Source organism: Dermacentor variabilis, chromosome 10 (assembly GCF_050947875.1).
Source record: "Dermacentor variabilis isolate Ectoservices chromosome 10, ASM5094787v1, whole genome shotgun sequence".
NCBI classification, from domain to species: Eukaryota; Metazoa; Arthropoda; class Arachnida; order Ixodida; family Ixodidae; genus Dermacentor; species Dermacentor variabilis.
The window spans coordinates 31,676,407-31,702,524 of record NC_134577.1 but is presented as its reverse complement, the minus strand read 5'-3'; the positions used below and the strand labels follow the sequence as shown (position 1 = coordinate 31,702,524).

The 26,118-nt window shown below is 49.8% G+C and overlaps 2 protein-coding genes across 2 annotated transcripts in view; one reads left to right on the top strand and one right to left on the bottom strand.

Annotated features, from left to right (window-relative positions):
* LOC142560255 (TBC1 domain family member 2B-like) overlaps positions 1 to 26,118 on the top strand; it is a 179,192-nt gene that overhangs the window by 65,047 nt on the left and 88,027 nt on the right. The gene's annotated exons all lie outside the window — the stretch shown is intronic.
* LOC142560254 (uncharacterized) overlaps positions 1 to 26,118 on the bottom strand; it is a 137,947-nt gene that overhangs the window by 28,269 nt on the left and 83,560 nt on the right. The window contains exon 2 of the mRNA XM_075672210.1: positions 1,340 to 1,453. Within this exon, the coding sequence (XP_075528325.1) occupies positions 1,340 to 1,453 (114 nt within the window). The remainder of the gene's footprint in view (positions 1 to 1,339; positions 1,454 to 26,118) is intronic.

The following is a 26,118-nucleotide window of genomic DNA, read 5'->3' as shown; positions in this document are numbered from 1 at the left end:
TGTGGTTGTTCTATACTGAAACGAGTGCTGTGCTGTATGTTTTATGCTTACTGTAGGCTAACAGCTTCCCTGTAAAACATGGTGTATAAAAATTTGGTGGTGCTGAAGCGCTCGGAGAAATTACTGAATGCTTGCTTATCCGCGTATACAGCGCCTTATCTGTGCAAGTTGTCAGCGTCGTCTGCTTCTTTCCGCGACAGCAGACGCCAATGTTTGACGGGTCGACAGCAGACGACGCGCCGTTTCTCGCCTCTTTACTGACTCATGCAACGCTCAAATGTTTCAGCGAACGAGGACCGAATGACACTTTCCGACGCCGTCGTTTCAGCAAGCCGTATAGGAATATAACCTCAGTCTGGTTTTTTATATTTTTATTCGGTAAGGGGCGGCCGCTTCTCGGGTTTTACTGCATGCAGACGACGCGCGGGGTGACACGTCGCAGCGTTTTGCAGAGTTTCACAGCTGCCCGTCTGCGGTAAATGCTTATCTTGTCGGCGTCAGCGATTCGCGCGCACCACACTGCGTCTGGAGGCATGTAAGGACGCCGGAGTGTTTCTGGTCACCATGCCGACATACGGTAGATAAACAAATTTAAACAAATTACGGCAAAGAACAGCACCACCCGTCTTCCGGCCGGGTAAAGCGATATATCGCCGTGGTGAAGACTGTCTATTGGCCCTGAAAAAATTTGCGGAATAGATCATCTTATGAAGAAAAACCAGGTATTTCGAAACTTTGCAGATAGGACTGCTATTGTCATTTTGCAAGTAAAATCGTGCTTGCAAGCGCAGGCTGAATATTGCACCGATATGCAACGTCCAGCGAGTACAGATTTCCACTGTTCCAGGCTTGCCTCATACACGTGCACCAATTAAACGCGCACAGTAAACGTTTATGAAGCTAAGATCGGCAAGAGGGGACAAACTCTCATTGTTTGAAACCCCCCACGCCGTCTTCTGCCGCTATGTCTTCCTTTCTTTTCTCTTTGTTGTCGCCCAGTTTTGCGCGACGAAAAGGCGGTTCCCAACAATGCTACTTTCAAGAGGTTACTAGTTATTAGTCGTAAACCACAGCTTTCACTATTACTACTCTTTACTACTATTTTCCTATTTTACTACTCGCGAGTACGCCGTATCGGCACGTGGCCAGAAATCGGGCCATTCGCAAATTTTTATTTACGAACTAACGTGGCAGCGAAGTCGTCGTGGCTGCGTTATCCTTGCGCTTTGAAACATGTCTGTGCTGTTTCAAACGTAGCGTGAAGCTGGTGTGCTGCTCACAGCCGGAGGCCTCGGCCTCGCGTTCCGTGTGAACAACAAAAACAGTGCGAGGAACTCACGTGCTTCTCGTGGTGGTGGAAGCGCTCCTTGCTGTGCTTGTTGGACTTGTGCAGCTTGCGCCAGGTCTCGCTGCCTTCCAGCTCGCTATGCGCCTTCTTCTCCGAGCGGTGCTTCTGCAGGTGGAAGAAAGCATGGCGATATCGTTGTTAAAAAAAAAATAATAAGATCCCAAATCCACAGGACATAGTTAAAGGTAATGCAAGGAATGGGAGCCCGCACCTCTTATAGACCTATATATAGCGCATACTTCTGATATACGTGCTTTGATAAGTGGTTGAGGGAGCGTCAGTCCAACGGAATGAAGTCGTGGCAGGCACATATCATACACATGTCACGGACCCCTCTACGAGTGCTTTGTTTGGTTTTTCAAGAGCAATTGTAACTTAGTTCTACGGAATACTTAAGGTTATGGCGGACTAGATAGTTTGAGCCGGCTTCTCTCAGATTAGGCCATAACAAATTGCTTTCTCTTCGTGTAGACTGTCTGCCAACAACGGTTATTAACAGGTCTGTCTTTGGGTACATCCTTGGTTTATACAATCTTGCAATTGGTCGTTTTCATAAAGTCTAGATACACTATGAGCGACAAGAAGTAAGCTCTTGAGTCTACGAGATGTCTGTTAGGTACTAAGGTAGTCGACAGATTTCAGGGACAGAAACGCTTAAAACCTTTCCATAGACGATCAGAGCTCAAGGGCGGGTCCGCTTTGCGCATTCAGAATTCACTACAAAAGCTCCGCGTATGCGCAGTACTTCTACACTATTACCAGGCTGCCCTGGTTTCAACTAAGCACGAGTAAGAAAAGCGAGAAGGCGCAGACACGGCGCCATCCTTTATTACTATACCGTACGTTGTTTTCTTTGGTCGAGTCTAATTAACTCCCCTATACGCAAAATTGCTGTCGGTTCCGCAACGTCAAAAGGACATTTCCAGCAATATGGCCGATGGATAGCTTCTACCATGACAAAATAAGTAAGCGATACCTTTCTTATGTAACCCTGTTATCTCCATGACATCTCGCGACTTCCCGTGTCATTTCGTTTATCTTTACTCATGCAACTAGTACGTAGCTGCCTAGGAGGGCGTAAAGGCTCAGAAAGCCTGATGTAGCAACTGTGCCCCAACCTCCCTTTGCCCGTTTACACGCGTCTCAACATTGACTAAATCAAAACAAAATTTGCACCGAGATCGCAAAAAAGAAAAGCACGGCTACTAAGCACCAGAAGTAAACAGATTTAGACTTAATATATATGCAAATGGTTTGCATATGAAACCATCATGGAAATGAAAATTATATCATACATAACTTTGGACTGTAAACAAAACAAAAAAATTGTGAAACAAAAGGCGACATATGTATGGCATAACACACGCCTATGTATTCACGCATATGTATTCATAGCAAACCTTGTGCGCTTCGCGCACGCCAGTCAGGAGCTGGTATCACGTGATACTTATGTGACGTCACGTGGCGCGGGCTGGTGTCACTGCGCCAACCAATCGGGCACAATTTCTATGTCCTCCCCGCACCCTGGGCTTCCTTCTCTTCTCCACTCTTCTCTCCTCATCCTTAATCTTGTTACCCTCTCCAATTTATAGTGCCGTCACTCTCGAAGTAGACGAAAGAACGCTACCGCTTAAAGAAAAAAAGAAAGGGAATTTAGGCCTGGGATAACTTAACCGAAGCTACCGCACTATACTGCTTGCTGGAGTAACGCGATAACATGTTGCGTCCCGCCGCTCGAACCTATATCCCCATCGCTTTTTGCTACGTTATATAGCCGGATACGTCAGCTCTGCGCTGGAGTTTCATCTTTGCTCTTCTTTGAAAGGACTGCCGACGGGCACCTGGTGGTCCTGGCGTCAGCTGCGGAGTCGTGCCTCCAACAACTTGAAACGCCAAATTGGAAAGAGAGAGAGAGAGAAAGAAAGAAAGAAAGAAAGAAAGAAAGAAAGTTGAACTCTGAAAGCGTGCTAGACCCGAAAACGGAAACGTACCGCGGCGGATTTCGAAAAGTCAACACTGCCTGCCGGTCTCCGCACGCTGAGATGCACCACATTTCGCTATCTGGCGTTTTTTTTTTTTTTTTGGTCCTGTTGCTCGCGCGTGTACTCGGAAACGTAAAAAAAAAAAATAGAGGGAAACGAGACCGGCACACACTCCGCTCAGAGAGGCGGCGTCGACAGCAGGCTTTCGCCGCTAAAGAGTATACGCGCACGCGGACAGGCTCTACATGTCCCGCACGAAGCGACAGCGAGGGTCGATTGCTAATCCATGTTATCTCGTGAGCACACATCCGTCCCTCGCTGCTGTAGAAAATGAAACGAGATAAAAAAAAGTCAGTGTTTGCGAAAGAGGCGCTGTATTTAGTCGCGTGTGCTCTTCATTCCACAGTTTCGCGTTCTCGTTTCTTTATTTTTTTCTTATTCCTCCGCGCGTTTGTGTTTTTCGAATTCAACGCGGGAGCTTGTTTCCCGGCAACGAGGGAACTGGTCAGTCTCCACCCGTCACTAAGTTTTTTGCCGATACGCGAACAAATTAAACGCGCGCTCGCGCGTACGGTAACACAGACAGATAGTGCGCTTTATCCCTATAGTGGCCGTCTTTTTTGTATTTCAAACGTACGCAACACAACGAGGCGCGGTTATTCGCGCAAGGAGAGACTATAGCGTCCGCCACAGATATTCTCATTACCTCGACGCGGCCATGCACAACGGGTCTCGTGACGCAGGCAGCCTAGGTCGAAAGGTGTGCGGAGGCTGCAAACACGTGTGAGCGGTTGTGCAGCTGTGAACGAGAGTGCTAATGAGGCTTCTGCGGCACTCCCCGCTTTCGTCAGTCGCGTGCGATTATTATTATAGCGGCTTCAACGTTTAACGTCCTAAATCTGCGCCGTCGTTATGACACCAGCCTTAGATGGGTGTGGTAAGGTGTTGCGAGATGATGTAGCGCGATAGGGCTTTCAGGTTACTTCACGTCACCGGGAGCTCTTTAACGTATATCTAAGCCTAAGCACGGGAGCGCTTTTTTTTTTTCCGTGTGGTTGCGGCCGACGCTTGGTCAGGATTCCGGCACGTTGCCTCGTCATGCTCGATGAGAGAACGTCATAGCCACAGAGCCGCCACCGTGGATATAATGGCGATGTTAATTCGGACTTTTTGCTAACGGCCGAATTATCGCTGCAACGCGTATGCCCATCGTGTCCCTCCGTGGCGGGAAATACGACCGCAAACACTAGAATTTGAGTTCAAGCGTTATACACTGCTTACCGATTTTGCGTATAGAGACCGGACAAAACGGCGTTCTACTTGAGCCGAGGGATTACTACTTGGCACATACCCGTATGGTCAGGTTGTAGCGTGTAACTGAAGAGCGATCGCCGCTGGAAAATTAATTCCGCGTTCTTTCTAAAGTTGCTCATGAGTGTGCGAGTTTGGCTTCATATCGAGGGAGGAAGTATTACGTACAGCTATGCTGTTGGGATAAGACACAGATGCAGTGCGGGCCCTTTTGGTGGAGGCATTTAGTGAGGCTATCTGGAACTGAACCAAAGCTTGTGCTGATTCCGTATGTTGTATTCTTAGTTGTGCCCCAATCAAGCAGCTTGACTAACGGCTGCGGCCAGTGACGTTATCTTCATGATCTCATATCTGACTTGTCTTCTCCTCCAAGAACTCACGCGACCTTAAGAACTTTTCTCGCACGTGCTATAGTTGAACACGTGACCACAGGATGCCGTCACGAGCGGTGTTATTTTCGACTACATAAGAGGTATATGCACTGACACTCATTGAAGCCGCGATATTGCTGTACAGTATGCACAGTTGAAAAGATGTGCTTTGTCTCGATCCGCTTATCTCCAGCAGCACGGCGAAGCTGCATGTGAAGATGACAACACAAGAGGCGTACGTGAAGTCACGTGAATACTTTCTATAGTTTCGGTATCGAGAAAATGCGCGCACATTTATGATAAAAATTGGAGTACGCATAAGTTTCGTTTTTAAGAGTAGCACGCGATAGGATTCAAAGATCAATGACATGCTTCTCACGCCTCCCGGCAACTGCATCTTATGTAGCCTTAATGTTTACCGGGAAACGCTGGCGGCGAACGCTATGGACGAAGGCTATGTTTGCGGTGTTTCTGGTAGAAACACGGCCTCTTGCGTGGGCCGATCCCGGAGGTAGTGCACAGCCGCGCCAAAAAAAATTACCTGGCTTTAAGGTTTCTGTTGTTTCGCTTTTTTAATATTTCAGTCTGAGAAGATTTAACATAAAAGGCGTGCGCTGTCGGTGTTCTATTTCAAGACATTTGCTTGTGGGCTGTCATTCTCAAAAGTCGGAGGAATAACTTTGTCAAGAATGTAAGACAAGATGAGCAACTTAGTGATAGAATGGTTTGGCAACATAACGCCCATATACCGCATGTCATATAGTAAGGCGCGGCGTGTACATGTGCCTAAATACATATGGGAATTATCGCTCACGGGGACGCCGGACGCCGACACCGGATTTTCTACGACACGGGGCTCTTAACGCTGTCGCGTTAAAACTCTCCGAATTTTCGTATGCCAGCAGCCGCGGGTGCATACGGTAACCTTCGACGGCCTCGCACCTGTTTCGAATTCCTGTCATGGAGTAAACAAGATATGGCGTTAAGCTGAGCTGTTGACTTTCGATGAAGTGTTGTTAGGCGCCGTCAAAACGAAGAATAGCGGCCGTTTACGGAAAATACGAAACGACTGCTTAGCGAAACGGCGCAGGCACTGTTTTCTGTCGCGGTCGACGAAACAGCACTCCGACGCGGTTCACCGACGGACGCTGGAAGCGCACCTGCCTCGGGGCCTCTCTTAATGCAATTAACCGATACGCAACGACGGCTCTTATATACTGCACACGGAGCAGACGTTCGAGAGCGCGAGCGCGTCGTCTGCTGTTACGCTGGCTGGACTATACTGCTGTACAGCGCTGGGTTGGGGGGGGGGGGGGGAGACAAGCCGTTGTTTGATAACCGCAGTGGCGCATCGCGACGCTCCGAAGATAGTCGCGACGGGGTGTGAATGTGATATGTGCTTTCTAAACATCGCCAATCGTCAGTAGTAGTTCAGTGTGCTTGGTCACCGAGGGAATTTGCCCCTCCCCCCCTCGCGTACATTCGATGCTCGCCTGCGTCTTTTGTAAAAAATAAACTCAGCCTCTCTTCTGCCGCCAAGCGATGCGTATTCCATTCAGGGACGGGTCCCGACTCCGTGTGTAACAGTACAAAGATGATCTATATCACATTCTAACGGAAGCAAAGATTGAGCTTGACAAGCTTCGTGAATTTTTACTGAGCCACAGCCAGCGCAAGTACGAGAAATTACTTTGAAAACTGCGACGCTACGAAACGTACCGGCGCTTGGGCTTTGTCACGCAATCAGAACACTGGAACTTTGATGTTCACTTTGTCTCTTCTAGTAGTCAACTTCTCATAGCAAAATTAACGAAAATAGAATTTAACGATTCCCTTTAGTGTACCTTTAGGGCGGCATTCACACCGGCGACTGAGAGCTCACGGCGACCGATGTGTTCACACCGGCGAGCGAGAACTTCCCGTCGCCACACCGAAATGTCTCGCGATTGCTGGCGTTCACGTCTGCTCGTTCAACCGTGCTCACGTAAGATAAGCCTCACCGTATTCCGACGCCCCCCTCCAGCGTCGCTGATTACTTTGGCAGCTTTCATTGGGACTCCAATCAGGGAGACAAATCACCAAAGTGACCATTTGCGACCAGCTTGGTCGCGCGACCTCTGCCAGTCGCAGGTGTAAACTGCTAAGATTGCTAAGCTAAGCTAAGATACCTAGCTAAGATTGAACAGTCCCTGCATAGATTTCACTATGTACAGGGTGAGCTAGACCGATCTCAATGTTACACGTAAACGCCGCCCAGGGTTCTCCAGCCGCTCACGGATGTAGCTATAGCCTTAACATGCTTCAGGGTTACGCTATTATACACGCACGGATCGCCGGAGAAGAGCTCCCCGGGATCGGCCACAGTATGCATAGCGCGACGGCGTGTTAATCGCAATGGTCGCGCCGCTGCGTGCTATCGCGCGGGAACGGGAAACCGAGCGCCAAGCGAGGGGGCGTCAACGGTGCGTATACAACGGTCGCCCGCGACTGATCCCGCGCGCCCAGACGAGGTTTCCCCTTCGCATGCAAATGGCGTCTTGATCAGACTTGTTCCCGAGGAAGCCTCGACGCGCGTAACCTGGAGTGCGCTTCCTTGCAATTGCACGCACGGAGTGCATAATCCTCGCGAGAGAGCGCTAACTAGGAAAGTTGCGCCGTCCTGGGGGGGGGGGGGGGGGGGGGGGGGCTTCACAAACTTTTGGGTTCTCCTGGAAGGGCACAGCGCGCGGTCTCGTTGTTCGCAAGTGCATGCATAGGCGTAACGATGCGTTTACAGATATAGATACCCGTGGCCTGCCGGTGCGCATATACCGTAAGTCATCGTTATAACGAAACCGCTTTATTCCAAGTTAACGCTGACCTCGAAGGTTTCAAACTTGTCGGGTATACCGAAAGGCATTATACCCGGCCTATTCGTTCGCACATGCATGCACACGAAGAAAGCGTTTGCAGAGATACTATACCAGATCTGCCGGAGCGTTTGCGGTAAGTCCTCGTTATAACGAAATGGAATTACTCGAAATCTCACTCTAAGTTTCACCACGTTGAGGGCTTCATGCGGAATCTTTCTGCTCTAGATGCATGCATATACGAGTTGCGTTTGCAGATATAAATGAGCGGTCGCGTTCTCCCGAGACATGCTATATTATATATATACATATATATATATATATACACACACGCGCGCGCGCGCGAAGGAGAGGGTGCAAAGAGCAGCGCGAGTGCTGGCGGAAGCGCCAAGTAATCTCGCGTCACGTTTACAACGTACCGAGCGCACACACAGCCATCAAACCTCGTTTTAACGAAATACTCGCTATCTATGCTGCGCTGTATGTTACAAGCCTAAAAGTAAAAAAGAAAAGTTGCAGTTTCGACCGAAAGGCGAAGCATCGCTTGCGATAGCAAATTAGTGGACAGCTATATACGAAGTAAGGATAGCAGTTTTATCGGCCGTATAAACTTCATGCTATATAAATTAACAAGCGTGATGTCACGTGCGTACAAGCAAACATGAACGCATCTCACTCGATTACCGCGGAAACTCGCTGTCAAAGCGCTGGAGAGGCGAAGCGCGGAAGCAGCAGCGAGTGAATTGCCTCTCGCATCAAAGCGAACTAAACCTCTAAAACACAGCACACGGCGGACTCTTCCCGTCGCAGATGGGTTTCAAGATACAGCGGTACTGGCCGGCCGGAGTAGGACGCCCCCCCCTTCCTACACCTCCCCCCTTCCGTCGCCTAGCGCGCGACGGAAGACGGCGCGCTTCCTCCGTACTTTCCTCCCTTGCGTGTGTGAGATTGAACTGCCATCACCGGCTCACTCCCCCACGTTTTCACTTGCACATACAGCACGCAGCGCGCGCCGACGATTTTATCGACGCCGACGGCAGAAATGTGCTTGGAGTGTCCACATAATTGCTGCCGCAATAAATATAGTAGAGTTAAAGTGACCGGTATTATACCAGGAAGAAAAGAACGACACAACAAAGACGCCAAAGAAGTGGTAGTAATTGAAGAAAAAGAAATACACTAAGATAGTCATACAATCACGTGCGTGAAGCCATGGGCGCATGTCTCGAGTGCGTTGTCCCGATCGAAACCGGCCAGCCCGTCCTTCCGTGCAGCTCGAGGCAGGCGAACGAAAAAACGAGCAGGCATCAAACGGGCAACAAACAATAAAATCGTTGCCAGTCAACGTTGTGTGCGTGCGTGTGCGTGTGCGTCGTCCCTTCCTTAGCGCTTCGTCTAAGCGCCGGGCGCGCCCGAAATGCGAGGTAACAAATAGCAAAGCGATGGGACGACCAAGTATATACGATCGAGGAAGGACACGAGAGCAAACAGAGCCAAGTCATTTCCCGAAGGGACAACGCCTCCCCCCTTGCGTCTTCTTCTCCCGGAGCGCTTCCCCCCGGAACTTGACACACGCCCGTCCCCTCCCGAGACTGGCACGCTGGTGGTGTTTATAACTCAAGGGAGGACGCGCGCACACAACGGAACACCGGATGAGATTTGCTTTTACCGTATACACTACAGCGCACAGTACATATAGGAAAGTGGGGGCGGAAGGCTGTAGAATGTGTAGTGTACGGCCAAAGCAAATCTCATCCATACTATATAAGGGAAAGTTGACGCGGGGCTCTCCGTACGCGCGCGCCGCGTTAAACGAGACAGCGAGCGTTCTGCCTCTCTATAGGTTGGCGCGTGTCGCGCTAAATTTGGCTTCCTTCGCTTCCGTTTAGCTCTGTGCAAACGAGATTGTTCGAGCGAGAACGCTGGCGAGTGCGGTGAAAACTTGTTTGGCCCAGTCTCCTTGTGCGACTGATTGGAGCTCGAAGACTACCGCGGATGGCGCGAAGCCAGTCGACCGTATCTTGCGTTCTCTCTTCCTCAAAAAGGCTGCGCTGTGTGTGTACAGTTGGCTACAAAAGTGTATCCGACATCAGATCAGACACAGAAAAGAAAGGAAACTGGATTTCCGAGAAGCGTTACCGCATGGCCTCGCATTGAGTGGTTCAGTCGGTACGAGCTGTTGCGACCTACGTATAGCGATGCATTAAATTAATTAATTCTGATTAATTCCTTGGATTATAAAATGCCGAAACCACGGCGTGAATACGAGGCACGCCGTAGTGGGGGACTCCGGATTAATCTGGAGTTCTTTAACGCGTGCGCCTAACGTCTAAGTATACACGAGCGTTTTTGCATTTCGCCTCCGTAGAAATGTGGCCGTCGCTACGGGGATCGAACCGGCGACATATAGCTCAACAGCGCAGCGCCATTTGACGCATTTAATTGGAAGCGCCGTGCCTTAGAATGCGAAAGTTCCAAGTTCGTAGTGGAAATCCACGTCCTGTAAACTTCTGCAACCGTCTGTACGTTCGCTTCCTGACGTACACACGTCAGAACTTTCGCGATAAATCGCGGATACGATTATTACTGAACAGTAGTTTAAAAATATAATTTTCATATAGATACAGTTTTATTGAATTACACATTAATGTTTTCCTTTGCGTATTTGCAGAATTGAATGAAAGCGAAACCTTTTGCGATAAATTATTTGCCCTGCACAGGTTAAGAGAAATACCGTACATACTCGTGTAAATGCCGCAGTTTTTTTTTTTTTTTTTTTGTCGAGGTGTGGCTCTTACCCGGGACTGAACCTGATAGCCACAATGGTGGCGGCGCAGCCTTCACTTGTGCACACTTCGGATTCCCGGGTGTATTATGGTATCAGAGGTCAGCGCGCAACTCTCGCCATCTAGTAGCAGCATGCGAAACTATACGCAGCGCGCAAAATTCCCCGATGCGCGCGCGCACAGCATCGGGGCACCGAATGCGACTGCTTTTCCGTTAGAAATTTCTTTTTCCCAAATTTTGGCTGCTAAGTCGGGGGTGCGGCCCTTACACGAGTCAATGCGGTAAGCGGTCAAAGTCTGCGGCGAAACGCAGCGATGTTCCAGTTGATATGTTTCCGCACTGTAGAATGACATGTGCTATCGAAAAATGTCAACCGGAACCGCAATACAATCTATCACGGATACATTTTGAGCACGCGTACAGATCGTGCTGCGCACGAAATTTCTAGCAAAAAAAAAAAAAAACGCCTTGAGTGCTAGCTGAACTCAGCTCTGCATTTACGACGTGCCCTCTCAAGTCATTAATTAGAAAATATTAGTGAAATGTTATTACTTATTGCAGATCACCGCGCAATTTCTGATCTCCAGCACTTCCGCCAAGTTTGAGCAGTAAAAATGGTATACCCAATCTCGAATCTGCTATTTTTAACAATCTAGGACAGTGGTCGCAGAAACCAAGCGGTTTAATCGATCTCACTCCACGGAGAATCGATTTCGTTCAGGGAAATGTGACGTCTGGAACGGCGAGCTCGTTAATTTATTGCGCGTATCCTGCCGCGCTCGGATCTAAATGCGAGACATGTTGACAGCAGCCCATATCTCACCATTCACATCCCGCACAGGCAGCTGCCTTTACCGACATTGTCTAGAGGCTATGCAATCCGAACACTGTATCGGTTACTCGCCTGACGATTTTAAAGGAAAACGCGTGCTCAATCTACTCAGTTAGCCCGAACAGTTCCTTGCTGACTTTGACCACTGGGAGTCTTCAGGAAACAATGAATTCCGCCCGCTTACTGGACTGTCGAGACTCGCTTTACGCACGAAAAAAAGCACGATCGGGTTTGAAACAGTGCTCGAGTCGCGCGCCGAAACTTTGCGCGGTATAGTCTGCATCTGCAGTCGTGCGGGCGACTACTGTTTGCGAATTCTGTTGGGCTATTTCGGGCCGCGAGAGCGTCGTAAGTAAACACGGACGCACAAACACGCACATGGCACACGCGCACACACGATGAACGGCTTGCGTCTTCGAGAAGGCTAAAGCTAACGTATATAATCTAACCAGCCCCAAGAATCCTTTCTTTTGCCTGCTGTATACGCTAATACAATAACTCTCTGAAAGCGAGACAGCGTCAGTCGCTTGGAAGACGCAGACGAACGGGATTGTTTGCGCCACCCGCTCCAACCCCCGAACCCCTTTTTTTCTCCCGCTGCCACGTTAAGCCTTGCGAGAAGGGGAAAAAAAATATAAACGAACCCGTGAATAGACCACGCTACAGCAGGACGTCGCGTGCCGTCTTAAAAGAATTATGGGGTTTAACGTGCCAAAACCACTTTCTGATTATGAAGCACGCCGCAGTGGAGGACTCCGGAAATTTAGACCACCTGGGGTTCGTTAACGTGCACGTAAATCTAAGTAGGCGGGTGTTTTCGCATTTCGCACCCATCGAAATGCGGCCGCCGTGGCCGGGATTCGATCCCGCGACCTCGTGCTCAGCAGCCCAACACCATAGCCACTGAGCAACCACGGCGGGTTCGAGAGCCTTTGTGATGCACTTCCGACTGCACTGTGCACAGTGACTGCACTGTGCTTACCGGTGGCGCAAAAAGCACCGACCGCCATGCGGTCTGATTACCGTTTCTTTAAATTGCTGAGCATTATACGTACAGGCACTGCGATTCCGGCGCGACTAAAAATGACGTAAGAAATAAAGCTCGCTTTTCTTCACCCCCGCTATCAAAAGGCCTTTCTCCACCAATAAATCCAAGCAAAGTCTCTAAGTGAATCTGCACGTAGTCTTGAAAGAACGGTCTGGCCAATGCGAAGTTTGCTAAACTTTTCTAGTGCTGCATGCTCTTTGGTTTCCCTAGAAGAAGGTGACCGCGATAGACGTTATACTACTTCGTACTTAAAACCGCTATCCCTGCCGCCTTCTTTAAAGGTACTGCGCAAAATTTTAAATACCCGCGGATGCATTCGGGGCCTCAGATTCCGCCCGCATGATGATGATGATCCTCGTCATGTCGTCACACTGGCGTAAAATTAAAAATACATTTCCTTAAAGAAAGAAAAGAAAGAAGTGGAAGGAATGAAAGTCCGCACGCGTGCCGGCACGGTATAAGCCAAGCAACTAAGCATGCATGCACAAGGAAACACTACCGTCTCAACTTGCAGATTTACTACGCGTGGAGATACTCCGCGTGGCTCGTTAACAGCGCCGCGTGGTGGAGAGGGCACAACGACTACAGCACACAGCCGGCAGCTCCTCACGATTAACCGAGGAATAAAACGCCGGAACGTCGCGTGCCGTTGTAGCAAAGATGGAAAAGAAACGCGCCAAGCAGTCAGGAACGCGCGCACAGGGAGGATGCTCGTTGGGCGCGGCCTTACTGCTATACGTTGCACGTATGAGGCATCCCCCCTACCGACTCCTTCCCTTTATGAGCGCTGGCTGCGGCGATCAGCCTTTATAGTGGCCATGCCGCAACCGCGCCGTCGGCTAAGCGGCCCGGCCCATTATCGTTATACCCGCGGCAGCGTGGAACGCTCACACGAGGTCTCAGCGCCTGCAAGCACGCGCGCATAGAACACGCGCCTGCGAGCGCATCAGGAAACGCGCCCCAAAACACGTGCACACACACACACACACACACACACACACACACACACACACACACACACACACACACACACACACACACACACACGCACACGCGCGCACACGCGCGCACTTACGCGCACGGACATCAGTGTATGCTCGCTCCATATCTGCGACACACATTGAGGCAAAAGCGAGAGGGAGTTAGCGCGAAGAGGAGTTTTCAACCGAGAGCAGCCTAACAAGACGATAGAAAAGTGTTAAAAAATAAAATACTAATGGGCAAAGAGACTGGCGCTCTTATCTCGAGGCTCCTTCCTTCCTTCCTGCGTCGCCGCCCGTTTTCCCTCAGCGCTGTTTCCTTCCTTATTGTCCAGTCTCTCGTACTCAACGTCGCTTAACGAACGCGGCTCAAAAGGGGCAGTCACAATAAAACTTATAAAGAAAACGAAAAAGTAGGGGGACCGGGGCACACACAAGGTACGACGAGACAGCCAAGAAGGGAATCGAGCGGGAAGCCGCTGCCCCATAGACAACGTGCTTCCCTCGTAAGCATGCAAGCAGCGCGCTCTCGCAAACGTCGCCCTCGTGTATAGCCTCGGCAACCACACCTCACGGGGAAACCAGGCCAGCTCCCGGAGCTGCGCGACTGAGAGGAGTGCCTACCCGACGGCGAGAGCCCTTAATGAGCACCGGCAGGGATTTGGGGACGAAGGAGGAAAAAGAAGGGTCGCGCGCCTCTTCTATGCCGAGGGAAAGGTGCTCCCGCTTGCATTATCTGGAGAGAGATAGACTCGGGACAATCGAGGAACGGAGGCCTTGAGACGGTCGCGGGAAGAGAAGGCGAGCGAGTTTGCGGAGAATGGGAAATTGGGGAAGCTGAAAGGGGTGGCCGCGGATCAAGCGATGTAACTACTGGCCAAAGGCGAGTGGGAAACACGGATAAGAGCGGAAGAAGGTATATATATATATATATAGTGGTCTTCGTGAGCACTTCTTGGGGCTTTGGTCAAAGTTTCGCGGGAGAAAAAAGGGAAAGAGGGGCTGGGGAAAGGAGGTAATGAGCTTTTCTGGGTCGGACGACCTGAAGGCTTTGCAAAGAAAATTATTTTTAGGAGGTAGTGGAAAGAAGTGGAAAAGGGGCATGGGACAGAGCTTAAGTGAGTACGGGAGTGGAAGAGAGTCACCATGGTTTTAAGGGAGAAGGCAAAGGGACGGTGCGTAGTGTCGTTTGTATCGAGCGCCCACCGTTAAAAGAGGATACAGGACGCGCAGGAAATTTTAAGACCCTTCCACTCCTATCCCCCCGCGTTTTCCTTATGCTACCGAAGCGGGAAGCTCCGCGCTCTCTGGTATAAGTAGGGAAAACAGGATATTGGGGAAAAATGTTCGAAGGGAGCGCTGTGACCCTCGCGGTACAACGACCCAGAGTTCCTACTTTATCGGACTAGGTCTAGTGGCTCGAATTTTGTTGCTGCTCTCTTTGCAGTCCTTAAGGTGGCGGAAAACATCGGAAACGAGATTTGGGGAGTCGGGAATAACGCTGGCATACTGCAAGAAAATTAGGGAAGCGGGGATGTTAGGAAAGTTCAGGGTCTTGTGAACTGTACATGCAGGTTCTATGGCGCTTGATAATTCGGGATAGCCGGTAGCCCACCTTATCTTTTATACTTAAAGCAAATAAAAATAACCGCTTGGGCTGCGTTCTGTATATACGAATTCTTGTGGCTTAGCGTTTAGAAAGCGCTAGAAAACAATATTTTCCGATTCGGGAGCGATGTTAGAGAAAAGGATGGCGAATTGCGGGAAGTATAGGGAGCGGTTTACGGTGCCTAAGTTCTGAGCATCTACACTCATGCACACAAGATACAATGTCACATTCTCGATAAAGTTGGTTTGCCTTGACCTCGACTAGCGGAGTCCTTGTGGCGCTCGATGAAACGCTTAAACTCTGTGCTGCATTTACTAAACTTTCTGTGCGCCCTTACATTCAGATAGCATTGAAAACATGACCTTTGTATTCTGGAGTGATGTTAGAGGACGGGATGGAGAATTTCGGGATGCAGGGAGCGGTTTAGGAAACGACGCGTCGGTGTAGATGGGGGAGTGCGGCTCGATAATTCCGAGCGCTCAGCAGCTACTACTGCACGCATCACACGATGTCTCTTTTCGGCTGGACAACAGACTGGTTTACCGTGGCTTGACCTTGTATAGCGCACTTTATGGATGGGGCGCCGTTTCTCTTCCATTTTGCGGGATGCGACCGTTTACCACTCGCGAAGTACAGCTACCATTTTCTCTTTGCTTGCGCAAGGCGTGCTTGCAGTTCAACGTGATGTTGTTAAGCCCGGCGACAGAAGTGGTGCGACGTATGTGAGAGCAAGCAGCGTTTGCAACGCGATGACAGCGCGAACAGGACGCAAACAGAAAGCAAAAAAAAAAAGAGAAAAAGAAATGCCGAGACGACGTATATGTCGAGCATGGGTGCGCAGGGCCCAAGGCCGCGGCCATTAAGGTTGCCATGGTGACGAGTCCCTTTCGAGATGGAAGAGGTCGAGCACCAGACAGACGAGCGCTTTGGAAGAGCCAAGCAGACGACGAAAAAAAGAATACTTGCTCCGAACGACTTGAGAAAAGGATCGGTGCTCGAAAAAAGAGTATCAGCGAGAATCATAGGTGACTAAATAAAAACAAAAAAAGAGGGGGGGGGAGCAGTAAGCGACGGAGAAGGGAAAATGACATGGTAGTGGGGTAAATGAAAGAAAAAAGGGTGGAAGGGAAAAAAAGGCTTTGAAGAGCAGGGATACGTTGCAGACTTTGATCGATTTGCGATGCTCGACAGCGACGAGAGCACAGCGTTTTGGCAAGGCTAGGACTGAAGAGTAATTTGCGATTTGTTTGTCAGTGTATGCACAGAACGCCAGGAGAAGCCACCGCAGTTGTGCAACGGCATTTTCGTGTGTGCTTTAGTTGTGTACGTGCGTTCGCCACGTACGGGGATGCGATATGGAGCCAGGTGGCGCTAAGTAGTTTCCGGAAGCGCGTTGTGGGGATGCCTCTAGGCTGGCGCAGTATAGAAATACAGCTAGGCCACCATCGCGTAGGGCATGCATGGCTGGCAAGGGGCGATGAAGACGGTTTTGCTTCTCTTTTGCTGTCTTGAAGATTGAAACGACGCTTGAAAAAGTAACATGGCTTCAGGGGCGAGCATTGACTTCCTGATCGAATTGAAGGTTTGCATCGTGAGCCGACGCGGTTACGTCCACTGTACAGTACTTGCGTAGGCATACCAAGGAGGCGATGTAGCATACAGATAACGAAACAACAGACAAACGAAAATCGCATCCGTCAATCTTCTGACATCTCTGACGGTAACACCAGAGATTAGTTTTTATTTTTTGTATAAATCACGTATGTAGTTGTTTCCAACTACAGCAAGATTCTGCGAACGTGAAGAACTATTGTGAATTGTTACATTTATATCAGCATACTGTTAAAAATTATCAATATGCAAAGTCACAGATTTGTTTGAAGACATAGTTCTCCGCCTTTTCAACTGTCTCACGCTACAACGCCTGCATGGATCTAGGCTTATCATCAATCATTCTTACCTTCTGTAATTTAATCACGCAACTGCTTGCCTGATCATGTTGTCACTGAACGTTATCCCCGCCGCCCCTCCAAAATAATTGACTTTCTCAATGAGACAAGTAATGTATTAACACCTGATATCTTTCTATTCATTATGTTGTTTGGATAAAGAGATTTGTATTTTCTATTCCGTTCTCTCTTTTAATTTCTCTGTTGCTTTACTGCGTCAGAGCTTGTTTATCTAAAGTACCAATTTACGTATGTACTCAGTTGACTGATTAATGAATATTTTCGAGCATAGTCCCCCCTGTATGTAATGCACCGCAAGGCGCCTTTAAGGGCGTGATGAATGACCATGATGCTGTACTGTCCATTATTTCCGATCTGGCTAAACCGACACACTTGCAGCTCCCGCAGGCACTAACGCCACAGTTCCCTCGAGTAACTTTTTTTTTTTTTTGTGGGCAACTACGTGGTATCGTGAAAGCTCGGTAATAATCAGCGTCGTCACTTACAGCGGCGTTTACGGTGTGCACGCGAAACGGCGCCGCTCTCCCGCGCACACAATTCGCCGCCGCTGGTTCGGCATCGATCGCAAACACATACATGCACGCGCCAGCTCGCAGAGGCAGTAACAGAGCCGGCGGTGGCGGCGGCCACGGTAATAGCCTTAGCGTATCGCAAGATTTATCGGACGCCCCATCTGCCCAGGCGGGACCACGACCGGGCCAGTTTTAATGCGAGCGCCGATGCCTCCCTCCCTAAGAGCCGTGAATCAATCGCCCTAATTAACAGGCGGAGGCGCTCGGCGCGGGCGTTCGATTAATCCGACCTAACCCTTTGCCCTTCGCCCCCAAACTATATAACCACGCGTGCGACACCACGCCCCTGTTTTCTGCAGGAGGTCAACTGATCCGGAATAACGCGCGGGTCCGCGTCGCGCGCGTTAGTGCTGCGGAATGAATGCGGATTAATGGAGCTCGCACGGGCTCCGTTAACTAATATAGCGGCCAGTAGCAAGAAAGAAAGTTGCGCTCATACGCGAGTGTGAAGTCAAACACGTCGGTGGCCGCGGGTGTCCGTGCGCCGAGCTTCGTACGACTCAAAATCCACAAAGGCAGACGCACACAAACAGATACAGTACGAGCAGAGAACGCAGAAACAGACGAACGCAGAAACAGACGCAACAGCTGGGCTCTGCTACAGTGCCACTACCAGCTATGATCGCCGTAACCACAAAACACTGCTTGGATTCATACACAACATAACCTTTACGGCACACTCATAGTATGCACTGAATGCATACACAACACAAGCCTTACATCACACTTACAGTATGCACTTCATTATGCGTCGTTAGGCTAAGTCTACATCTCAACACAAGTAGAAACAAAGTCAGACAGACGAACACGGGAACAGACAACGAACAGACAAAAGCACGAAAAACACACATCTGACCTCGAGAAACCATAGCCTCGATGATCCTACAGAATTGAACCGATCCCCAACAGGACGGTCTCTTGTGGTGCTTCGCTATTTTGTTGTTCACGGGCGTGAGCTTGCGGCACGGATGCGGACTAATCGCTTTTGCAACGTGCGGCCGTCACCGAAAAAAAAAAAAAAAACTATCGCACACGTAGTCGCATATACGTGTATACTACACGTGTGCAAACACAAACAGGGTCACCGCAAACATACGTTTACGCACACTGGCTCAGAGCGTTGCTCACTTGCTAGGCAGAAAACACAGAACAGGAAAGGGGGGGGGGAAGGGGGCGGACAGCATGCACTATTGACCGAGAGCCGCGTCATGTCGTAAACAGCACGCCCGAGTCTTTTTTTCTTTTTTGCTCGACGCTACTACCCACCGACATCACCGTTGCACACCTGTCACCGTGTAGTGTGCGAGAAAGAGTGTCTGCGTGTTTTCGTGCATGCGTTATGCGCAAACATATGACGCCCCGCACGAGAACGGCACTCTTTCGTAATGACGCAACGCCCCCTGGAGGCACGATGCATATTGGAGCCGCGCGGCCGGGGAATTATACGAGCGTGTCCGGGTCGCCGAAAACCGTGCAACGTTGCAGAACCCTTGCGGAGGTTACGCGACGCGGGTAGAGTCTGCCGCAACTGCGCGTCAGAAATAACTGTCAAGCTCAACTGTCGGTCAGCCATACGAAATAACGTACGCTCAGTTGTCGAAGCGCCATGACGTCACGCGGCGCGCGCGATGTTTTTCTGCGTTTCGTCCGCTCGCTTTGAACACTCACCCTTATCCTGTCAGCAAAGCTCACCTCACCGCACATACCTAGAGCGCTTCACGTGGTACGAGTGTTCAGTAGATATTTAAATCAAATTTGATGATATATTGGGCTGGCCGTTTCAAGCACTCCTGCTGTGCTTGAAAAAGTCGTGTAAAGCAGCCGTTATAAGCTTTCGTGCGCGCATAAGCCGACTCCACTTGCGACGATGAAACCAAACTATCCGTACTAGACCCGATTGCTCTCGTAACACAGCTTTAACCTTGTACCTCACGACTTGCCTATAGCTAGCAATGCTAGGGCGTTCTGAGACGCTCAGTCGAATAAACTTGATTTTGACTTGGTTTTGAATTAAACTTTATGTGCCCTGAGCGTGCCCTGGAGTGACGCCAAATACACTTCTTTCTATGAAGCCAATAGATTGCCCGTATACAGTATGCGGATTTACGGTAAATCCGAACTTCCGTCCACGCAAGGTCCACAAACTATAGAAAGCCGAAAGGAAATCTCTACCGAGAACACAAATCTGTCTGCGAGTAGTCTACAGATGACTGACCCCCGTATTCAGAAATACATCTTATAACTTGAAGCCCATGCTTCATTTGATTTCAATGACGCCTGTCGCGACCGCACCGAAAGAAACGCAATGAGCATCTCTGGTGCTTTCGCAACAGGCATCATTTATGCCAAGTCGAGCATGGGCTTCAAGTCAAGATGCATTTCTGAATACGGCGGTAAGCCTCAAATGGACAGCAGCACCTACCCGTCTATGACCGCCTTTCTTCCGGCTGTGGCACGCCAAGCACTCCTTCGATAGCAGTGCACGGTATTAATCGATGCAGCGCACTCCTCCGAAAAGTAACGGGTAGGCTTCCCAGGACACACCCCTTCCCGGCGCGAGCGCCTTGTTATGGCTATGGCTTCGGTGAAACCCGCACCGAAGAATTATGTACCATCGCCCGCCAGCTTCTGCCGCGCATTATATCGCACTATAGACCGGCCGGGCCCGGTGCTTCTCTAATTAGAAGTAATATCCCGGCGCTCTTAACGCGCACCACCTATGCTCATACGCTTGGTCGAACACGACGCGTGAGCGTCGGTTTGGAAATTAAGACCTATAGGACTTTTGCATTAGAACGAGTGGACACGGCGTAGGGACATAATATGGCCTGTAGGAGCAGCGCTAGAAAAATTCAAATGCAATCGCGATGTCCTGCATTTGAATAGCAGGGGGGCGATGGTGACTGTTCTATATACGTACGCATGTGTGCATATAGCTCTTGCGCAACGCTAAGTGCGTAAGAGCTGTGCCGGAATGATTAACCATTCTTTTCCAATGCTACATTCCTAAGGAATGGAATCGAGCGAAAGAAATATATAGATTATACCGGCACAGACGCCTAATTTAGCATGTTTTTCCTTGACGCTGCGCAGTGTTGGTAGCTCTGGCGAACAAACTGAATTGGGACCGAGATGGCTAGAACGGCCGTGCCACAGAGCGACAAAAAAAAGTTACGGCTATACTCTCGCGTCAGCGGTGTTAACCTCGACGCCGCGCTGTTTCCTTCTGGACGAGTGCGAGAATTGTCTTTCTCGGCGCACCACGACGCGGCTAATGATAATGTTGGCCGTGACGTCAACAGCTGATGACAATGGCGACGATGACAGTGGTGTCGATTATGGTCTCACTACCACATAAGGAAGAAAGTAACTTCCTCCATGGATACTACTGTGGCAGCGGCGGCGAGTTGAAATTGCGCAAAGGCACTTCAAATAACGAGCACCAGTACCGCCCGACATTAATGGCGGCTGTGCATGGCGCCGCACGGTATGTAAGTTCAGGAATCTTTTTAAAGTAGAAGGCACGGCTAGTGGCTTGTAAATGTACACGCTTATACGATACTTTATCGTTTTATTGTGAATTTCAGCCATCTAATGCGTTTTTTTCTTTTAGTGTGGTGGCATTACACGCACTGGTCCACCACGTAATTCAATTTCCGCTGGAGTTTTACAAAAATGTACTCCAAGGTAGGCGCAAGACCTTCCACGGGAATACGGGAGATGACTTCTCGGTCGTGCTCAACGTGTGAACATCTGCTGCTAGTAGTTAAAAATGCACGCACCTTTCTCTTTGTAGCGTTATCCGATTTTCGAAACGATGACGCTACATAAGACGCGTAATGAAAAGAAAGAATATGCGTAGCTCTGCTATCGCAAACACCAGAGACCAGCGGAGCTGGAGGAAGGCAGGTAAAGTACCAAACCGTACACTTAGTCTAACTTTTGATGGGCTTCCCCCAGCTCCGCTGGTCTCTGGCGTTTGCGATAGCAGAGCCGTGCTTTTTTTTTTTTGCAGTGCGAGAAAGAGGACTGCTGAAGCGAGCGCGCGGGTTTTTATCGGAGAGCAATGACGTCACACCACCCGTGTCCCACGCCGCGCCGCTCCTTCTGCCCCGCTAGGCTCCACCCACCCTCGACGCGTCACTATACTGCGCGATGCTATTTTTATACTCTGCTTTCACTCTCTCAGCTCTCTCCCCCAGCTCGACGAAGCTGCGGACGCGCCGTTCCTCTTCCACCGCTAGGCTCCACCCTGGCCGCGTCGCTATGCTGCTCGATGCTATTCTTATACTCTGCGTTCCCTCTTTCTCAGCTCTCTGTCTCTCTCTCTGCCAGCTCGGCGAAGCTGCGGACGTCAAGAGAAATCCAGCTAGGTTCTAAGAGCTCCACTGTAAAAGAGGCTAATCCTACAGCTCGGACCCGCCGTGGTTCCTTATTAGCTATGACGTTGGGCTACTAAGCACAAGGTCGCAGGATCAAATCCCGGCCACGGCGGCACTTCGATGCGGGCGAAATGGAAAAAAAAACAGTGTACTCAGATTTTAGTGCACGTTAAAGAACTCCAAGTGGTCCAAATTAATCTGGAGTCCCCCAGTACGGCGTGCCTCATAATTGGATAGTGGTGGCACGTAAAACCCCATAATTTTTTATCCTACAGCTCGCAAAGCACTGCACAAACTGTAGCTATAGCTGCGACGTCACTTCCGAAATCTTCGCCGCAGCGCGTTGCTCCGCATCGGAGATCTTGGAGGCCCGCGCCTGCTTCGGTGTAAGCCGCGCTGATCTCGCTAGATGTTACGATGACGTTACGATCGATAAAGTTGCTGCGTGGGCTCCCTTCGGAAGCCAGAGTTGCGAGAGGCGAGGGTTTCAAAAAATAACGGCAGGGCAGGGGTTTCGAGAAGCCAAGGCGTGAGCAGGTAGGTAAGAGGAGATGCCATTCGCGAAGTTGTGCAGTTCGCTAAAAACGCTTAACTATTCCGTGACTATAACCCAATATAAAGCCGCTACAGGAATGCCCGATGTACACATTCTAGTCGTCAAACGGTGTCCGCACGCTTTGTGCGAAAGGAATGCGTTCGCGCGACAAACACAGCTATAGCCTTCGCGCCGTTGGCGAGGAAGGGTCCCCCAGGGTTATACGGCGAGCTGCGAAGTGACCCATTACTTGCGGTAATTGCCACCTCGGACTCCCCTACTGTTTGTGTGTGCGTGTGTGTGTGCTTGACCCCACAGTCCAGTACTAGCGCGCGCTGTGGGGAATTTATCGCTACGAGCCATTGAGCAGAGTCCCGGCGATCCGATGGCCCGTCATTTACGTTCGCGCGAGCGAGCGAGGGCGGGAAAGGGATTACGGAGGAAGCCCGAACAGTAACGCGGCCGACACAAGACACCGAAGCTATATAATAGCGAGGCAGTTTGGCGTGAGACCCGCACCGCACGTCCTATATAGGAACAGAACGAACTGCTGACCCACTATAATACGATTCGCTAGAGGAACGCGCCGCGCCATGCCGCAACCGAGACTGCTCAGAACAGAAGGGGCACCGGCATTCAGACGGTATAGCTAGCATTGAGGAAGTACCTAGCCTGCCGGTTAACGTATTGCATGCAGTCTACAGAACATCGGAAGAAGTCAATGGCGGCAGCAGCGCTTCTATCGGCATATTGTAGAATGCAAAAAAAAAAAAGGGGGGGGGGAGTTTGTTAGTTCGTTCTACCGACTTTCGGAGAGCCTCCGGTAAGCCCCATTCTTGATCCGTGCAGAACGGCCTCCGAACACAAACTTTGTGGCTTTTAACACTGGCAATGTGACCTTTAACTCGAGCACTGAGACCTTGATCAAGACTTGTGTGTTTTATAACACGAGAGGCATGACATTTGAAACGGGGGCTGTTGCCTTAAATACGTGCTATGTGGCTCGACACATGCTTTTACACGTGCGGTCTGGCCTTTGAACTTTTGACACAGGGTGCACGGATCTTATTTCGCCTCTAGCGCTCGCTTACACCATCACTGCAACGCGGTCCCGCACAAGCACAAAAAGAAAATGAAATGAGAAAGAGACAAACAAATAAGACACACTCGTTCTAATCAACGCACGAGGGGTAACCTGATTCTATAGCGGCGCGAATTTTCATGCGGCGTGTATTTTGACTGTGAGAAGCATATTCCAAAGAGATAAAAAAAGGGTAAAGAAACTAGCTTACTTAACGTATTCAGTTACTCTCGCGTTTCGAAGAGAGCGCTCTGTGCACAGCGCGGAGCTTTAGCAAGCGGCTAACTAGATCGGGCGAGCCAAACTCGAATTTTTAATAGAGTGTGCGCGCGCAGTTCTTCCCTTGGCGATCGTTATAATAGCGCACGTTTCCCACTACATTCTCCCGTCTCCTCTAGCGCTCAGACAGGATTTTGTTTCGTTGCTCAGTTAAGTCACGTTCGCTGTATAGTACGCACGCTGGCACGCACGCAGAGCGTTCTGAAGTCATCTGCAAACTAATCTATAAGTTACTCTAAAAGACTGTCTTATTTATGAGCCCGAAACCACGTCATAGTTTTTTGCTTTATACGATACTGCGGCCCCATCCATAACCTTGCCTACCGTCATGTCCATATAAACTATAGGTCGAATGTTTCTGTATAGAATGTCGCGTATAAAATTTGCTCGGAAGCGCTTTGCCTGAACTACATCACGTCTTTTATGTCATCCATATATATATATATATATATATATATATCTTACTTCCTCGGCCTTACTAAGGTGGGCTTTTTTTTCTTATTCGCGAACTTTGTATATGTATGCAAACGGGCTTTTTATTCGTATCCATCATTATGCTGCCTGAACATCGCCTATAGTCTGGCGAAAGAACTTGCGATACTCTTGCGCAGACATAGTGGACAAATAAGCACCGAACACTACGAAATGTATGAACGCAGCAACGAAGAAGTCACGCAAGCAGTTTACAGGAAATCGTTTATCAATAGTTTTTTTTTTTTTTTACTCTAAGATGGTTTAAAGAAATGCTTATCAAGAGGCCCTGTGGTAACGGTGGTTAGTGTTTTCAATAGCTTTCGAATAATTAAGTGTTTCAAAGTCTTTCCAATAGGTTTTTTATTAAAGTCTTTCTTCGTAACGAAAAAAAAAATGAAAACGCAAACTTCGAAGGACACAGCAGGCAAATATAAGAAACGGCGACCGTGTTTCGAAGAGCGCATAATTATCGCAAGAAGTACAGATAACACTACGCGTGCTCTAACGGCAGCGATATGGATCGCTGAAAAGTTCACCTACTCTGCACACTGATGCGATTAGCCGTATGGGGATACAGAGCTCGGACAGCTGGATAACCTCATTACAAATAGCGCACTCAACATGGAAGCGCGACAGGTATTTTTTTTTTTACCGCGCTTATCTCGCTAAGCTAATTAAAGTCAGGAGGGACAAGAGAGCCCGCGCTGGAAATTAAGAAATAGCAAAAAAAGAAAGAGGAATGCAAATAAATTCGGCCGACGAAGCGAGCGACAGAACAACGGAGGTCACCTATTAAGGCCGAATCACTAGGGGGAGAGGCGGTGCAGAGCGTGCGTGTATGCATATACTGTACTATACACGTATACGTGTTCTCTCGTGTTTCGATAATTGACCCGTTCACAGTACAGCGAAACTGCATAAATGTGCAGCAGCGCGGAGAGTGCAGGGCAAAGCGACGGTAAAAGAACAAGGCCGTGGAAGTTGGTTGAAACTCCACGGCTATATCGTTGGCGCACGCTAGGTCTCCCTGTATGTGTGCGTTCGAGTGAGTGTCTGTGCAAGCGCTAGTATATGTCTGTGCGATAGTGTATGTGCGTGCGTGCGTGCGTGCGTGCGTGTGTGTGTGTGCGCGTGTGTGTGTGTGTGCGTGTGTGTGTCAGCGTTCAGGGTGTACATGGGCCGTATAATGAGGAACCCCGGTCCTGTAGCGGCGTACACCGTATACTAGGGGTCGGGGGTGAAGCCGTGAATATTTCACGCCGATCTAGATAGGCTGGGCCCCGCCAGGGCCCAGTCCCCAATTGCGCCGCAGGTCGACCTAAGCTGTCCAGAATTCCTTCCCCTCCGGTTAAGGAGGGAAAGGAGCTCCCTCCCGAACTTCCTTCCTTCCTCGTTATTATAGCTCGAAGGGTCTGTCGGGACCGTGGCGGCTAAGCACGCGGTCTCCTGTAGGCACACGTATAAAGATCCGCCGATGTGTACTTGGAAACGTACCGCAGTTTGTCGAAGGAAGGGCTCTTTGTTCTTGTTCCTTTCTTTACTTTTTATCCGCCTTGACTTGCACGATGAACGTAACTACTACAAAACGTGTGGCTGACGTGTTCGCGGCTGCGCTAGAGTGCTACATTGATTAAGGCACGTTCGGCCCCTTCGGGTGCGGTAACGAAAGGCTCCTACGTCAATGAAGCCAGGCGTCTCCTGCGCCCGT